The following is an 18974-nucleotide window of genomic DNA, read 5'->3' on the forward strand; positions in this document are numbered from 1 at the left end:
TAATTGCTAATTCTAACGAAACCGATCCCCCAAACAGCGAAATTTTTCAGTAAACCAGTAATTTTTTTCACTGGTTCGATCAAATTTAACTGACTTCCAGCGAAAAAAATTAGCGATTCCAGGTATTTTTTTTAAATTAGCAACTTTGATTGCGTTTTCGTGTGGAGGATGTTCTAACCGTTAGAACACTGTGGTAATAGGTTCAATTTTTGACTATCAAAGTCATTCAGGATTTTAAAATAACAATTTACGATTTAAAAAAAATGTTTTAAAAGCATTTGTTTTTAAATCGTGCATGGACAATGCGTAGCCTACCCTAGTAAATAAGTTAATTATATAAAGCTTGATAAAAGTCTTAATTGATGAATAATATCTGAAAAAATAATTGAAATTACATCAATGTCTCTCTGGTAAACGGTACTCAAAAAAAGTAAAATAAAATTATGATTTTTTCGGGAGTTTGATAAACTATTCAAATCAAATTCATGGCTATTCATGACACCTTAGTTAAGAGTACTTAATTTTGACTAAAGAATCAAATAAACATTTCTGTAGCACAAATTTAGATATTTTTCAAATTAAAATACAAAAAACAAACACATTTTGTTGATAAGTAGCATGCAAATTTATAAACTCGATTCATTTAAACCATACACAATGTTCAATGCCTAAGGAAGAATGTGCCTATAAAGTGAGAAAACATGGTTTCTTGAAATAACAAAACACTGGTGATGTGGTATTCTGCTAGCTCCTAAAATATGTCCATCGGTTACAACAAGCTACGCTTCTACACATCCTAAACGATTATAAAACACAATTAAATCTCATCTTCCACAACTGGCTGAGATCAAAGCAAAGCCATCGTAACTATCATCCTCGACGAAACATTGTTAGCTTGCTTTATTTTCTAAGAAACGTTTCCTTATGGTTTGGCTCACAATCCTTAGCATTGTTTTTCTTTTAATTTTTTTTGTTTGAATATTTTATAAAACTAATAATCATATCATCAATTAAATACCCTATCTAAACGGCGCGGGCGAAAGCATCCGTACAATATACTCATAATAAACTCCTACACACGGCACTTAACAAACTACAGTAAAGAACGTTCAACGTGTCAAATAAAAAAAAAAGAGAGTAGAAAACAAGATCCTGAGAGTTAACATCAATAAGAAAACAAACGGTCACAGTGATGTGAAGTTGATTGATCAAGATAAGCACTTGAAACGGGGGAGAGGGAGAAAGTGTCCTGTCCTTGTGTTCCGTGATGTCCTTTTTCCTTTTCGTACGTTGCGAATAGATCCAGACGCAAGAGAGAGAAAGGGTTGTGTGTGTGGGTGTGAGGAACATCTCGATTCCTAATTTAAATCTGCTTAGACTTATCAAGATCGAAGGAAAAGGACGAGTTCTTCGTCAGTGACAGGACATACGGGGTCAGTATGATCGGCAGCTTGTTGTACGTCTTCAGCTCCGGCATCGGAATGTTGAGCTGTGGGTGAAAAGAAAAAGGTATGTTAACTTAAGTAAGAGATTCCAATTTGCTGCTGATTGATGGCAGCAAAAGGGGCCGTTACGGTGTTACTTACGAGTTCCTCCGAAGAAGCCGTCGTTGGTTCCTTTTCGGCCGGGGTCGACTCGCTGGTCCAGATTGGATCAATCCAGTATGGGATATTCTGGGAACAGATTCGAATGATGAATGTTTATTTCGTTGGAATCCAAGCAGTTTAAATTGAGCTCGAAATGTTGAAATCAACTCGATTTGTTTATAAGCCGTGGAATTTTATTTCGTCCATATAATTTTCCATAATATTGTTGTTTGGCCCTTTTGAAATGTTAGTCTTGGTTTAAAAAAATTGAAAATATTTTTTTGCAATTCCGTCGTGAAACTACTTACTTTTCCTGTCATTCTTGAACGACGAAATAGCCTACTTTTCTGTACCAAAAATAACAGAATCGAATAACAACACTTTTCAAAATAAATGCTGAAAAGTTGAACTTTTCAGCACTTGTTTCGAAAAGTAACACTTTTCAAATTTTTTTGATTTGAACGATTTATTGACAAAATACATGACAATTTGACATAAAATTTCACTCAGTGTGTGTTTTTTGGAATTGCAAAAAATGTTGTATGGAACTCGTTGCAAAACTTGATTTTTTCAGCACTCTTCGTATTTATCCAACTCGGTGAACCTCGTTGGATAAATGTACGACTCGTGCTGAAAAAATCCTCTTTTTGCAACTTGTTGCATAAACTACTATTTTCGAAAAGATCGGAAAGTTTAACGAATGTTTCATATTTTAACATTGAAAATTGGACCATTAGTTGCTGAGATATCGACATTAGAAAATAGTGTGTTGTTTGGGTGGGACTTAGAAAACATCAATTTTCCTGTTTTTAAACCTTTGCATGGCAATATCTCAGCAACGAAGGGTCGTATCAACAAAGTTCAAAAATGCAAAATATAGAGAATTTTTTCAGCTTTTCAAAAATATTTTTTTCAAAAGTGGGAAAAATGTGCACTAATTTTTTAAAATTAAAAACTTTGATTATTTTCAAAAAAGTGACCAAAAATGGATTTAACTTGAAAACGGTGCACTTTATCAAAATTTCACTGAAGCACTTTTTGATTGCAAATTTGATTTTACATCGAAAAACGAAGTTGAAAAATTTTTGCGACAAATTTTTCGATTTTTTGAAAAAATCAGTATTGATTCAAAAATTCATAATTCGCTCAAAGATTTTTTGCACAACCTGGAAATTTCTGAAAAGTTGGCATTTGATGTCCTCTAAAACATATGAAAAAATAGTGTTTTTTTGCAAATCAAGTTTTAGTGACAAAAAGTGAAATAAAAAATCACCATTTTTTTTTAATCCGTGTATCATTTGTTTCCACTGTAGTCCATATCCATACCTACAACTTTGCCGAAGACACCAAATCGATAAAAAAATTCTTCAAGATAACGTCATGATTCGAAATCCGGACACTTAGTAGCATATCATTTTTGTTATAGCTGGCAAAAAATCATGTAATAAGTTGGACATGAAGAAATATCATCAGGATGTAGTATTAACAGTCAGTTTTAAGAGAATGCATGCAAAATATGTCTTTTCTAACAATTTTTCATCTGAATTTGAAAATTAAAATGACTTGTTGTGCTTCGAATCCCGGACACTGACAAAAGCTGATTCGAAATCCGGACACTTTTGCTTCGAATTCCGGACACTCGATTTTACTTATGAATCGCACAAATTTGGACTGAAATGTTAGTGAATGGCATTCTTTAGGTCTCAAATAAGCTGTTAACATTAAAACAATCGATAGTTTATATAAAAATTTGCTAGAATTTAAGAAAATCGAAACCATAAATTTCTGCTTTGCCTTCCCGGTGCTTCGAACGCCACTGAAATATTTCATGTGAAATGTTTCGCATTTTTGGTAAACTTCTAATTTTATTGTATTTAATTGTTTTGGCATTAACTACAGCGTTCAAACAAACTTTAAGTGAAAGTTGATGTTGGAATTCATCAAATTACACAGTTTTGACATTCATAATGCGAACTTATATCCAAATAATTGATAAAACAAAATGAAGTGTCCGGGTTTCGAAGCGTCCGGGAATTCGAATCATGACGTTACAGATTTTTTGAATTTTCATACATCATTTTTGTATGGCCAGCTGCCAAATTTGTATGGAAAATTATATGGACAAACTAATGATGCAAAATGGCTTTTTTTGGGCATACCGAAGTAGGGCGTCCAATTTTCCCGGGTTTTGAATTTCCCGGGAAACGGGAAAAATATTTTTGAAATCCCGGGAATTCCCGGGATTCCGGGAATTTTGAAATATTAATAAAATCTATGTTTTCATGCTGAAAACACACATACCCACACACATACACACAGACATTTGTTCAGTTTTCGATTCTGAGTCGATATGTATACATCAAGGTGGGTTTTCGAACTTTAAATAAAAAGTTCAATTTTAGAGCAGGATTATAGCCTTACCTCAGTGAGGAAAACAAAACAGCAAATAAAATCATACCTACAAATGTAAAAATCTGTTTCTGTTTTAACCGAAATCAATCAGAAAAATCAAAACATTATGCAAAAAAATAAACTGAAACAGCTGTTCTGATTCGATACATTTGTCTTGGTTGCCAAAGATGTTTCATAAAAAAATATATACCGAAGGCACCAAAAAAGTTTCAGTCGGTTAAAAAAATACAAAAAAAAATTGAATGACCGAAATCTGAGAGAACTGCTCAGTAATTTTTAAACAATTTTCTTTTCGAGGATATATAAATCAGTCAGAAATTTTGTTGTCAAATAAAATAGAATAAAACAAATTGTTTTGAACTTTCCTGATCAACAGTAAGGTTTCAAATAAGATTGCAAAGGATTTTCACATCAATTGATTTTTCAACAATTTTTTAAAATAAAAAAAACGGCTTTAAGTACCTACTAATCTACTGAAGTTTGAATGAAATTATGTACAATTAAAGTGTAAATAAAAAAATTTAATTTAATGGTGGATAATGTTTTTTCTGCTCAACTCACCCTGGACGGTGGCGTGTCCGGCTTCGGTGGCTCGTAAAACTCCGACAACAGTTCGTACGCGAAGCTGTTACAATTGAGGTATTGTAAGCCCGACGCAAGTTGCTGCTGCTGCTGTTGCTGTCTGCGCTCGTACAGTTTGGTCATGGTCGCAGAAGCCGTGGTCTGGCCAGCAGCCTGGTCCTGCTGCCCAGCGTTGGTTGACGCAGAGGCGGAGGCGGCGGGTGTTCCGGCCCCAAGAGCTGCGGTCATCGCGGCAACGCTGATGGTGGTCGGTGCCGATCCGTAAGAGTTCGTGCCAGCGGTTGAGGCAAACTTGACCTGGGTGTTTTGGGCAAGTTGCTGCTGCTGCTGTTGTTGCAACTGTTGGCACTGTTGGAGCTGTTGCTGCTGCTGCTGTTGCATTGCGCCGTAACCGTAGTACAGGTTCTCCTTGTTGGCGGTTTGGTTCTTCAGGACCAACGGCGGTTGGTTGTAAGCGGCCATGGTGGTTTCGGTGGCCGACACTGATGAAGCCACCATGGTGTTGTAGTTGTTGCCATAGTTGAAGCGATTGTTGGCGAAAAACGGAACCTGGCCCGAAGCATTGGACGTCGGTTGGAGGTTCATCTGTTGCGACGGTTGCAACGGTTGAAGAGGCTTCAGGAGCTGCTGCTGTTGCTGTTGCAGCAAATTATGCTGAGCAACTGCTTCCTGTCGGCTGTAGAATAAATTCCTAAAATCATTAGTCATCGAAACGTGGGAAAATTTATTTTCGTCAATGGCTCCTCCGGCAGCAGCGGAGGTGGCCATCTTGGAGCTCGCGGGGGTGGAACAATTGCCAGCGATGGCACCCGGACCGAGCGTGGGGGATGTTTTGTCCTCGCACGTGAAGCAAGCTTTGCACACTGAAATGAGACCGGGATGAAAAATTATCTTTTCGGTTATTAATGAGTTTTGCGGTGTTCGGAGCTCCTTACAAATGCAGTCACGGTTCAGCTCAATATCGGCCCGCTCGTGGAGGTAATTGTTGCTGACGAAAATGTCCGGAAAAGCGCCGATTAGCGAGGAAATGTTGGGATATCCTGGAAAGGGTGAGAATTACAAACGTGACAGTCATTGTGATAACTTTCGTTGTGAAGTTAACATGTTTGGTATTTTTTTGGCTAAGCATTTGTAGAAAATTTTACATTCTGCATAATTAATTGATGTAATTATGATTTTACTAAAGAATGGTCAAGGCAGAATATTGCAAAGGGAAAAAAATCTCACTTCATTTATTTTAACGTCAAAAATATCAGCTTCAGTAAAAATAATCATATCGATTTCACATCGTACTAAATAAAAAAATCAATAATTTTCATTCTTTTTGCTCATCTTCCGAATTTATATTTTGTGGTTTTCGTCCTTCCGCGAACTTACCATACTCGAAACACGTGCATAGCGACATCTTGAGCGTACTCTTCAAATCGAACAAACTGATCGGACTTCGCTGCTTGAGCACCTGTACGATGCGAACGACGAATCTCATCAGTGGTGTCATCGCCACAGTTTGAGTTCCCTTATCGAGCTCAATCTGCAGAAGTTAAGAAAGAAAAGGATCAGCTCAATCCCCGTGGGAACAAATTGAATCTTCCTCTACCGTTATGGCGTGCTTCATGTCGAAAATCTGCTTCTCGGTAATGTTCTCCTTGAACTTGGCCAGGTAGCAGCGGAGAAAGTCCGTCAGCGGCATACGATCCTTTTGCGATTCCAAGACGCAAATGCACGCGGCGTAGCACCGCATCCGGAACACGGGATTCTCCATGTGCGAAATGACCATAAAATCGTTGCCCGAGTCAAACAGTTCGATGTACGGTAGCGCCTTTATCGCGTCCAACATGTTGGAGAAGCCCAGACAGCACGGTTGCAGCTGATAGCCAAACTTGTTCTTGTGGAAGTTCAGAATCTCGCTCAGCCGAATCATCGAAATGCTGTTTCCGGTGAAGTGCTTGATGATGTCCTGGATCTGCTCGGCAAAGATGCGCACCGCCACCTTGTGGTTGAGGAAGATTTTACGATCCTCGTCGTTGGTTTGCTCCATCTGAAAGTAACCGTTGAATCAAACTCATTGTTCAACCACCACCCGGCCAAAGCTCACCTCAACGATCCCCGAGATGGCCTCCAGCAGATCGGCCAACTTCATCAATCCATAGTCACTCAGCCGGCACTGGTACCCAAAGTGATAATGGTACGAGCGGACAAACTTCTTGAACAGGATCGAGTACTGGGGCGCATTCTTGAACAGCTCAACGACCTCGCCCGCGAAGATGCACGTCTTCTCCAGCTCAGTCGCGGTTTGCTTCCGTTTGACGATCGAAATCAACACGTCCGTATCATTGTACACCTTCGTGACGATCGAGTTGTTGTACACCAGCCCGTCAATGATGTCAAAAATGTCGCACACACCATAGTCCGTCACGTCAAACAGTCGGTTTTGGGCCTGCGAGAAGATGAGTGGCAGCTGGGACAACAGAATCGACTTGTTTGCCTGGCCGCGCAAAATCTTCAGCAGGTCGCTCGTGAATCGACGAATCTGGGTCCGATGAGTCAGCGTAATCTGGCGATTTTCACCATCACCCATGACCTGGACCACCGGCGCGAGTGCCTCAAACAGCTCGATCAGGCGGGTGTAGCCGTAGTCGGCGACCCGACACTGCTTGCCAAAGTGATTGTGATAGGCCGGAATGAAGCGCGTGAACTTCATCGTCGACTTGGGTGACATCTTGATCAGTTCGACCACCTCGCGCGAGATCTGCTGCAGGAAGTCGCTGTTCGGGCCCTTGGGCATGTAGCGCAAGTTCACCGATGAGGCATCTGGGAAAGAACGGTTAAGATAGTTCTTCTGATTATAAAAGACAATTTTGCTTTAGAGGCAGTATTTGTAGATTTTGCTCGGTTTGTTCTTGAGGTCGTGTCGAGCTAAGCTATGCTATGAGAAAAAGTTAAAACAATCCTGGATGTTTATGGCACATTTTGAAGGGGTGCAAAAGGCCTATCGAATGCATCTAAGAGATTTGGAATTGATGAATTTTACCGAAATGCGAGCAATTTTAAGATTATTTATGGTTTTCGGACCTCAAACTTCAATGCCCGTTTTACCCCACTTCCCTTTGTTGTAGAGGGCTCATATTTGACATGAGCTCATCTCATGTATAAACAAACAAACGCTGAAAGTTTCATCCAAATCGGAGCACCTAAATACGACCTGTTTCACATTGGAGATAAACTCGCTCTAAAACTTTCCTACACCCAGAACTGGGCATCGGTATACGAGAGGATAAGGAGCATGGTTCGGTAGTAAAATGGCACTGTGAACGGACGGAGAGGATAAATCCCGAAATTACCGAGAGTACTTTACTCATGGGTACTTCACTCATGGGTTCATTTTCCAAAAAGTTCACTCTTCAAAAAAAAAGTTTCGATACGGAGATTCGAACCCGAGACCTTCGGCATATTGAACTGCGCCTTTGCTGTATCGGCCACCACAGTTCGGTGATTAAGTGGCGGTCATTTCTCCATACAAGCCACCGAATGGGATGAACAGTTACTGTTTTAATGAACGAATGAACACGATTTGTTGTTGTTGTAGCGCGAGAGGACTTTACTCTCGTCAAATAGTACTTTCCTCTCGTTTCATTTTGAAAGGACTATCCGCATGGGTTTTAACTTTGGGTGCATATATCTGTTTAGGATACTAAAGAACGCTTTTGGAATTTACGCATAATTGTCACATGTTATTTTTACATTTTGTTGTTCGCCAAGTAGTAGTCTGTTCAAGAAATGTACTTTGTTCGGACAAATTGTAAAAAAAAACTCAGTAAGACGAGGAAGACAACAAGCATGATCGTAATTTCCATACACTTTAACGCGCCATTTTCCAACCAAGTTTAATTTAAAAAAAGAATATTTCTGTCAAGTATTTAATTTTATTCTATCTGTTGCATTGCAAAAGGTTCTTTAAAAACGATACGTGATTAATTTCCATACAAAAAAAAACTGTTTTATATGGAGCGTGGACAACCGCCATACCATCCCACCACACACACCGACATTTGCTCAGAATTTGATTCTGAGTCGATAGGTATACATGAAGGTGGGTCTAGGAGGTCTAATTGAGGAGTTCATTTTTCGAGTGATTTTATAGCATTTCCTCAATAAGGTGAGGAAGGCAACAAGATTGATTAATTGATTCGATTAATTCAGAGCTCTTGGGTTGGGATAATTGGGTCCTAAAATTAAGCTACCAACTCACACGAAATCGGGAAAAGTTGCCCCGACCTCTCTTCGATTTGCGTGAAACTTTGTCCCAAGGGGTAACTTTTGTCCCTGATCACGAATCCGAGGTCCGTTTTTTGATATCTCGTAACGGAGGGGCGGTACGACCCCTTCCATTTTTGAACATGCGAAAAAAGAGGTGTTTTTCAATAATTTGCAGCCTGAAACGGTGATGGTATAGAAATTTGGTGTCAATGGGACTTTTATGTAAAACTAGCGCCCGATTTGATGGCGTACTCAGAATTCCGAAAAAAAACGTATTTTTCATCGAAAAAACACTAAAAAGTTGTAAAAATTCTCCCATTTTCCGTTACTCGACTGTGAAAATTTTTGGAACATGTCATTTTATGGGAAATTTAATGTACTTTTCGAATCTACATTGACCCAGAAGGGTCATTTTTTCATTTAGGACAACATTTTTCATTTTAAAATTTCGTATTTTTTCTGACTTTGCAGGGTTATTTTTTAGAGTGTAACAATAATCTACAAATTTGTAGAGCAGACAATTACAAAAATTTTGATTTATAGACATAAGGGGTTTGCTTATAAACATCACGAGTTATCGTGATTTTACGAAAAAAAGTTTTGAAAAAGTTACTTTTAACGTTTCTTTTTGTTTCGTCGTCCGTGTCTGTCGCGGGTGACCATGAACGGCCATGATCGATGACGACCAACTTTTTCAAAACTTTTTTTTTCGTAAAATCGCGATAACTCGTGATGTATGTAAGCAAAAACCTCATGTCTAGATATATTTTTTTTTGTAATTGTCTGCTCTACAACTTTGTAGAACATTGTAACACTCTAAAAAATAACCCTGCAAAGTTAGAAAAAACACGAAATTTTTAAATGAAAAAAGTTAGAAAAAACACGAAATTGTTCTAAATGAAAAAATAACCCTTCTGGGTCAATGTAGATTCAAAAAGTACATCAAATTTCCCATAAAATGACATGTTTTAAAAAATGTTACAGTCGAGTAAGGGGAAATGTGAGAATTCAAAAAAAATAGTTTTTTTTCGATGAAAAATACGTTTTTTTTCGGAATTCTGAGTACGCCATCAAATCGGGCGTCTAGTTTTACATAAAAGTCCCATTGACACCAAATTTCTATCTCATCACCGTTTCAGGCTGCAAATTATTGAAAAACACTTCTTTTTTCGCATGTTCAAAAATGGAAGGGGTCGTACCGCCCCTCCGTCACGAGATATCAAAAAACGGACCTCGGATTCGTGATCAGGGACAAAAGTTACCCCTTAGAACAAAGTTTCACGCAAATAGAAGAGGGGTCGGGGCAACTGCTGTGTGAGTTGGCGGAGAATTACCCTGCTTAGATTGCTGATATTATTGTTTACAGCGATAAAGCTTATTTTTCTAAGTACAATGACCCTTTGTATGACAAAAAAGAGTTTAAAATGGATTTCTATATCAATTTTGAAAAAATTAACCTTGTGGCCCTTCTTGAGAGAAAAGGTCCTACTTGACAACTTTTTCCAAGGGGACCATAGTTGATCCATCGAAAAAGTTTTGTATTTTGCATTAAAATAAAAAAAGTAATCGAAAATGGTTTTAGAGCCTCAAAAATTTACATTTTTGAAAAAAAAAATTTAACAGGTTAAATCCCATTTTATGTTGAAGAGCGGAGCAGCAGCTCCTGTTACGTCCAATCAAGCTCATATTGTAAATGATACAAGAACCGAAAAGAAATTTTTTTCAAAACTTGTATCAAAAAGTAACACTTTACGATTCTGTTATCTTTTGTGAAAAAGTAGGCCTGCTTGTCAGTGGTTACGCTAGCCACCACAAAATAATACCAATGCAGTTTAACGTAATCTAATGAGTGGTCGATTTCCAATCCCCTTTCACGATCTTTCGTTGCGCTTTTCTGAGAAAGCAAAAGATTCTTCGGCGAGTGAGTGTAAATGAGGAAAAGATAAGGAGTGATAGAAAGAGAATGCGCTTGCTGGCAGTTATGAGATATAAAAAAAAGAATTTACGAGATATCGTGACGGTCGCTATATCCTCTGATATTTTGGTGCAAGAATCAGCAAATTATTATTTTGCTTCCATACCTTTTTTTCTAAAACTTCAAGAGGTTCTTCTTTTCATTGCTTTTTCGATTTCATTCATTGGTTAAAATATGGATTTTTGGCGGATATTAAGATCGAAGCCGTATTTTCAAAAGAAAGAGACATTTTTTCTGATATGCCCTGTAACATTCGAAATTCGATGTTACGAGGTGGATCAGATCAGTCATTATCGTTTATCAGATTCCTGTTTTGTAAAAATATAAGGGTCATTCCTTCCCAAGTGACCACGTGTCCAACATCGACCTTCACCAATTCTGCTCATATTTGGCATGGGGGTTGTTTTTGCTCCAAAAACAATGAATCCAATGTTTGGTGACATTTGGTCCACCCCCGCGCCCGTGGCACCCTCCTCTTTTTCTGAGATTTTTGAAAAACCTCATTTTTAAAATGCATTTTGCTAAGGGACCATCCACAAACCACGTGGACACTTTTTTGGAAATCGCAACCCCCTCCCCCCTCGTGGACAATTGTCCATACAAAAAAAAACTTTTTTGTATGGAGCGTGGACGATCGCCATACCCCCCCCGCTAACTATTAATAATTTAAGTATGTCTCCAAAAATTTCTTCAACGGAACAACAGAATGCGAATGAAATTCTAATTTATTGTCAGAATTTCAATCGCATGAAAAGCCCAGGCAAAATGAAGGAAATTTCTTTAAACATTCTCTCACATTCTTTCGACATTATTCTTGGAACTGAAACTAACTGGGACGAAAGCGTCCACCCTGAAGAAATTTTTGGAAACAATTATTTTGTATTCCTAGGCAATAGAAATTTAAATCTAAGTCAGAAAAAGTCAGGAGGCGGCGTCCTCTTAGCCATAAATGCCAGACTTAATCCAAAAGAAATTGTAACTGAAAAACATTTTCAATTTGAACAAGTCTGGGCCAAAGCCACTATTGCAGGCCAAGTACACATTTTTGCATCAGTATACTTTCCGCCGGACCATGCAAATAAACAGTCGTATGAACTATTCTTTAAAACAGTAGAAATCATAACATCAAAAATGGAACCGGAAGTAAAACTTCACATTTATGGCGACTTTAATCAAAGCAAAGTCGAATTTATATCTGACCAAGAAAATGAAGCAATTCTTCTCCCAGTCATTGGGGAAAATGAAACATTGCATTTTCTCTTTGACAATATTGCAAATTATGGACTTTTCCAAATCAATCATGTAAAAAACCAAAGAAATTCATTTTTAGACCTTTTATTCACTAACTGTATTGAAGACTTTCATGTACAAGAATCTGTAACCCCCCTTTGGAAGAATGAAGTCTTCCATACAGCAATTGAATATTCTATTTATGTCCATAAAAACACTTTGCCCATTGACTGGGAATATGAAGAAGTCCTGGAATACAATAAAACAAACTTTGTAGAAGCCAAACGTAAACTACTTGCAATTGACTGGCAAAATTTATTTAATAATGAAGGAAATGTCGACGAATTAGTAGGAAAATTCTATACGGAAATTAACACTATAACATCTGAAACCGTACCTACTAGAAGAAGACGACGTAATAACACAGGCAATAAATACCCAGTGTGGTTCACTCCACAACTAAGAAATTTAAAAAATAGAAAACAAAAAGCCTACAAACTATACAGAAACAATACAAATGACACAAATCTTCTGAATTATCTGAATATTTCCGACCAATTTTTTTCGGCACTCAATTCTGCCAACGAAGAATATAATAGTAAAGTCGAATCTGAAGTCAAATCATGCCCGAAAAATTTCTTTAATTACGTAAAATCCAAATCCAAAAGTAGTAACTTCCCATCGCAAATGCAACTGGACGAAAATGTAGGCAGTAACTCAAAAGAAATTTGCAATCTTTTTTCAAAATTTTTCAAAGAAGTATACACCTCATTTTCCGAAGAAGACCGCGACCGCGACTATTTTTCATTTATACCAGAATTTCCAAATGACGTCTCAGTCAATTCTTTGTCAGAAACGGAAGTACGCCAGGCATTGCAGGACTTAGACTCATCAAAAGGACCAGGACCCGACGGAATAGCACCTGCATTCCTAAAGAACCTTGCAGAAGAATTGACATTTCCACTGCATTATCTCTTCAACATGTCAATAAATACTGGAAAATTCCCACAAACATGGAAAAAGTCTTTTTTGGTGCCTATTTTCAAATCAGGCCCAAAATCAGACATACGTAATTATCGCGGAATTGCCCTTTTGTCTTGCATTCCAAAACTTTTCGAATCTATTATAAATGAAAAAATCTTTCAGCAAGTAAAAACCGCATCACATGTAAACAGAACGGCTTTTTTAAAGGCCGCTCTACTAGCACCAACCTTTTAGAATTTGTAAATTTTACACTGAATGCAATGCATAATCGCAATTTCGTAGAAGCAATTTACACAGACTTTAGTAAGGCATTTGACAGAATCGACATACCATTATTAATCTTCAAACTGCAGAAAATTGGAATTCAACCGAATCTTTTGGAATGGCTTAAGTCATATTTGACTAAGCGCGAACAAATTGTTCGCTTCCAAAATGTACTATCGGAATCAATTCACGTCACCTCTGGGGTTCCGCAAGGATCCCATCTAGGACCTCTTCTTTTCATCTTGTATGTAAACGACATTTCCTTCATTCTTAAAAAAATTAACGTACTTGTATATGCAGACGACATGAAATTGTATATGGAAATAGGAAATGCCAACGACAGTCATGTATTCCAAAACGAAATTAATCTTTTCTACACATGGTGTAGTAAAAGCCTACTCCAATTGAATGTAAATAAATGTAATTCCATTGCCTTCAGCAGAAAACATGAAACACCAAACATAACAGTATTATTAGGAAACCAACCAGTAGAAAAATGCAAAGTAGTACGTGATCTAGGTGTCATCCTAGACTCACAACTAACTTTTGTAGAACACTATAACACAATAATAAACAAGGCAAAAAGTACATTAGGCTTTATAAAGCGCTTTGCATTCAACTTCCAGGACCCGTATACTATTAAATTACTCTATATAACGTATGTCAGGCCACTCTTGGAATACTGTAGTATCGTCTGGAATCCATACTATGCCGTACACCAAGCACGTATTGAATCTGTCCAAAAACAATTCTTACTGTACGCACTACGTAAACTTAACTGGACTGCATTTCCTCTCCCATCGTATGAAGCACGCTGCATGCTCATAAACATACAATCATTACAAGAACGTCGTAAATTTGCCATGCTCTCTTTCATCAACGACATTATTTCTCAACGCATACAGTCAGCAGCATTATTGTCAGAAATACGCAATAGTATTCATGAACCAAGCCGTACTCTTAGACATTCACCACTTTTTAGAATAACTGCATACACGACAAATTATTTAAAAAATTCGCCATTAAATCAAATGATGCGCTTTTATAATGAAAATTCACAGTACATACATTTCGACATGTCTAAACCGGAACTACGAAAAAATCTATACAATAGAAATAATAGCTAGTATGTAAGAAAATTGTAAGTAGTCTACATAAGCTTGACGAATAAACAATAAAAAAAATAAAGTGTCCACGTGGTTTATGGATGGTCCCTAAGAGAAAAGTTTACAAAACGTGATTTTTTGAGTATGCATATTTGAAGATTTTTTTACGTAGAATCGAATGACATACTCAAAATTTACGTACAGTGTTGTCAGATATGAAAATTTTGCGCTTTAAGTTTTAAAATGCTTTTTTAACCCTTTGGACGAGCACTTACGGGAAAACTGACAATTGCATTCGATTGCTGAGAGATTTTTACATTAAATTCAATCAAAACCTCAGGGTAAAATGAATATTTCTTGAGATATCACATTTTTAAGATGGAAAGCTCTGTATTGCATAGCAAATGTTTTACTTAATCATCAATTTTCAACAGTACATTGCGTGAGGGCATAGTAGGCCTTGAAATTTGAATAATCTTTTTTTCCATTTCTTAACGGAAGCAAGTGACTGCCCAAAATTGAATTTATGTATGTATGTATGTATTGTATGCATGTATGTATTTGTGTATGTAAGTATTGTAAGTATGCATTTGAACCCCCGTCTTGGCAGGACTTGGCGTGGTTCATGGATATAAAAAAATGACAAAATGTTTAATTTCGAGCGCTTCAACAGGAATTTTCTAGTTTTATTGCCCCAGAAGCTAGCCTGATAATATGAGCTTATTTGGTTAGGGTTGGTGGGTCCAATTTTTACTAGAAGGATTTTTTGATTATTTTTTTTGCAAAATTTAAAACATGCTCAAAAAATTAACCTATATATTTTCGGGATCAATTCCTAGCGCTTTGCGATGTTCTACAAAGTTGTTCCCCGGATAAAAATATTTGAGAATTTTGACAATAAGAAAATTTGATAGCATTTTGAGAAACTTTGTCGAAGAAGATGTTAAAAGTGAAAATTCCCCATAGTAAATTAATTATTAATTAAAGTAACTTCAGGTCAAAACTGGACCCACTAAACATTAACCAAATGGACTCATATTATCAGGCTAGCTTCTGGGGCCATAAAACTAGAAAATTCCTGTTGAAGCGCTCGAAATCAAACATTTTGTCATTTTCTTATATCCGTGAACCACGCCAAGTCCTGCAAAGAAGGGGGTTCAAATGCATACTTACAATACATACATACACAAATACATACATGCATACAATACATACATACATACATAAATTCAATTTTGGGCAGTCACTTGCTTCCGTTAAGAAATGGAAAAAAAAGATTATTCAAATTTCAAGGCCTACTATGCCCTCACGCAATGTACTGTTGAAAATTGATGATTAAGTAAAACATTTGCTATGCAATACAGAGCTTTCCAACTTAAAAATGTGATATCTCAAGAAATATTCATTTTATCCTGAGGTTATGATTGAATTTAATGTAAAAAACTCTCAGCAATCGAATGCAATTGTCAGTTTTCCCGTAAGTGCTCGTCCAAAGGGTTAAAAAAGCATTTTAAAACTTAAAGCGCAAAATTTTCATATCTGGCAACACTGTACGTAAATTTTGAGTACGCCATTAAATTCTACGTCAAAAAATCTTCAAATATGCATACCCAAAAGTTCACGTTTTGTAAACTTTTCTCTTAGCAAAATGCATTTTAAAAATGAGGTTTTTCAAAAATCTCAGAAAAAGAGGGGGGTGCCATGGGCGCGGGGGTGGACCAAATGTCACCAAACTTTGGATTCTTTGTTTTTGGGGCAAAAACAACCCCTATGCCAAATATGAGCAGAATTGGTGAAGGTCGATGTTGGACGCGTGGTCACTTGGGAAGGAATGACCCATAAGTTAACGTTGTTTCAAACTTGCCTTTATGCGATCTTGACAAGAGTTTTTCAGATAAATCATAGAAATATTTTTTTCAAAATAGATTTGATACCAAAAGTCAACAAAACTCACCATCATTATCCTTGGTCGAGTTGAGCTCGTGATCCAACCAGGTCATAACCTTGATCCCAAAGTTATTGTTGGTGATCTGCACACCGCGGATGCAGCACAGCAGGTGCTCCAGCGGAACTCCGTTATCGTTCGGAACGATCTTAATCTGCAGCTCGTTTGCCACGCAGTACAGGATACTGGCCACCGGAATGTCGTCCTTGTGGGTTTTGAGCAGCGAGTAGATCAACGACTGCAGCTGACTGATGCTCATCATCACGTTGGGCAGCGGTTCGATCTCCTGTTCGGCCCAGCCCTTCTCCTTTTCCTGCTTGAAGTGGTAGATGCAGTACGGAACGCTGTGCTGCGACGACTCGACCAACGGATTGCTCTGCAGTGTGTTGATCACGTCCGGCTGCAGGCAGATGTACTTCTCCTCGTTCTTGTCCAGCGTGATCGTGCACACGTCCGGCATGCGGTACAGGTCCAGCACGCTGATCGACGACTTGAAGCGCGATTGGAACAGCTCACGGAACTTGTTGATCGGCAGGCTGTAGTAGGGCACGTCCTTGAGCAGACCGGCCACCTGGCAGCGCAGCGCTGACGATTCGGCCGACGAGGGGTCCTTGATGTAGGACACGACCATGCGCTTGTGGCCAATCTTCTTGCGGTGTAGATTCGCAACGACCAACTTGGCAAACTGCGGGTTGTAGTGCAAACGTAAGTTGATTAGAATTGCTTTGGGACACTGACCCAGAAGGATGGTCAACAACTCACCTGCGTTGAGGGCACCTTGACCTTCGCCAGCGAAGGACTTTCGATGACCAACGAGATGACCGGCGTGATGGACTTGAGCTGACACAGCAGATACTGGTGCATCTTGTGCTCGTCGATGGACGGGTCGAGATTCCCGATCTGCAGTACGACCATCTCCTTCTGGTCCCCGCCGGTCGAAGCCATCCCGTTGCCCTGCTGGTACGAACTGTTCAGCCCACTTCCGGTTCCGCCACTGGCGCTGCTGTTGCTGCACTGGCTTGTGTTGCTTGAGATGGCACCGGAGCTGGTGTTTGAACTGCTGGTACTGTAGAAGGTCGAGTTCTTGCCAGAGTCCGAGCCGGTACTGTTCAGCGACGAGTTCAGTGACTTATTGGCATTTCCGTAGCTGACATTAGCCGAGGAAGACTGCTGGAACAGGTTACTCTGATTGGAGGCCGACGACGACGATGACGCTGTGGTCGATGGAGGCAACGGTTGATTGTGACCGTGGTTACGGTTCGGGTAGGGCGCGTAACGTTGCTTCTGGTAAAAATTGCCATACATCTGCGGAACGTACGGTGTCTGAAAGGTTGGAAAAATATTCAAAATAAAAGTAAACACTCTTTTTATTTTTCACAACGTGTTCATAAAAATTTCATAAAACCTTATTGAAATAAAGTATGAATCAAAGTAGGTTATGTTTTAAAATTTAGTAAAAGTACGATAATTTTTAGAAAATATGGAATACAAAATGGTCATGATCATAATTATAAAGAAAAGTCTAATCTCACCTGGTAATTGTTATAGTATTTAACGTTGTAGCCCTGGTTGCCGTGGTTGCCACCGTAGTGCCGGCCATGGTGCTGCTTGTTGGCATTCTCGGAGGCCAGACTGGCCACCAAATCCGGGATGGTCCGCTGCGGGGCATTGTAGTAATTGCCGCTACTCATGGTCAATTCTGGTGGGAGCACATGTATGCCAGAAAAAAAAAGATTTCAGTTTAGAAATGGGGAATGACACCATTTTGTATCGACTTACCTTTTGTACGTTAAGAAAGCTTCGTAACGTGGAAAAAGTTAGAAAAAAATCTGCACAATGGTTATATTTTAACACGATTAAAAAATTGCTAGTGTAGACGTATAAAATACAATTGTTTTTGACAGAATAAAAAAATATAGGTACACTAGAATAATATAATAATTTTATGTATAATTAGATTAACGAATAAATTTAGTGCGAGTAACAATTAAAACCAGTTGAACAGATAATGCATGCTTCAACTTATTGCGTGCCTGCAAAAGAAGCAATGGAACTTGTGAACAATAGAAAGTAAACCAGAAGCCGCAAATCCAGTACGAGACTCTCTCAACAAGATGTGAGTTACTCTTTAGTGGTGAATATAAGTCGTAGAAAAGGGATGTGCATTTTTTTTATAAAAGACATCGATCCAGATCAAGAAGCACCAACTACATTAACTTTTTAAAGAAAAAATATAAATTTGCTGAAACTGTTTCGATCTATAGTACATGTTGAGAAATAATAATTTTTAAAAATGCATTAGCTTTTATTTTCAAATTTCTTATTAGGCAGGTACAAATTTGATTTAAAGTTTTTGTTCCCATCCTCCCCTCCCCTTCAAAGTTGTCCCGAAAAATTAGGGGGCCAAACTAATTTTTTTTCTAAAAACTTCAAAATTTCAAAGGAAATTTAAATACAATCAGCTGAAATCAAGAGAGAATGCGTTTCCCTGCGTTTAGAATCACTTTTAGCATGTTTGAGTTGATTTAAGGTATTCAATATTTTAAGCACTTTTTCATAACCCTTTGAACAAAAAAATGGAATCTGGAGTGTTTTGAACAATTTTGAGTATTTGTTTCATCAGTTTTTTGTTT

General features: G+C 38.1%; 1 protein-coding gene across 1 annotated transcript; it reads right to left on the bottom strand.

The window, feature by feature from the left end:
* Nucleotides 1-731: 731 nt before the first annotated feature.
* On the bottom strand, nucleotides 732-18393 carry LOC120413105 (meiosis regulator and mRNA stability factor 1). The gene is made up of 11 exons (XM_039573811.2): nucleotides 18121-18393; nucleotides 17874-18040; nucleotides 17104-17664; nucleotides 16351-17026; nucleotides 6676-7391; nucleotides 6178-6618; nucleotides 5958-6111; nucleotides 5516-5620; nucleotides 4560-5443; nucleotides 1587-1673; nucleotides 732-1489 (listed from the first exon to the last, which is right to left on the bottom strand). Exons 2-11 carry the CDS (start codon nucleotides 18030-18032, stop codon nucleotides 1364-1366), a joined length of 3909 nt encoding a protein of 1302 aa, XP_039429745.1. The 5' UTR covers nucleotides 18033-18040; nucleotides 18121-18393; the 3' UTR covers nucleotides 732-1363.
* Nucleotides 18394-18974: the final 581 nt, after the last annotated feature.

The sequence above is a fragment of the Culex pipiens genome, chromosome 2 (genome assembly GCF_016801865.2).
Source record: "Culex pipiens pallens isolate TS chromosome 2, TS_CPP_V2, whole genome shotgun sequence".
Lineage (NCBI taxonomy): Eukaryota > Metazoa > Arthropoda > Insecta > Diptera > Culicidae > Culex > Culex pipiens.

Excerpts from the sequence above, each read along its gene's own strand:
- LOC120413105 (XM_039573811.2), bottom strand. The coding sequence starts at position 18,032 with ATGAGTAGCGGCAATTACTACAATGCCCCGCAGCGGACCATCCCGGAT. Across the intron at positions 17,027-17,103 it reads TCAAGGTGCCCTCAACGCAG|TTTGCCAAGTTGGTCGTTGC; the intron begins GTGAGTTGTTGA and ends TACAACCCGCAG. Across the intron at positions 1,674-4,559 it reads CGGACACGCCACCGTCCAGG|AATATCCCATACTGGATTGA; the intron begins GTGAGTTGAGCA and ends ATCTGTTCCCAG.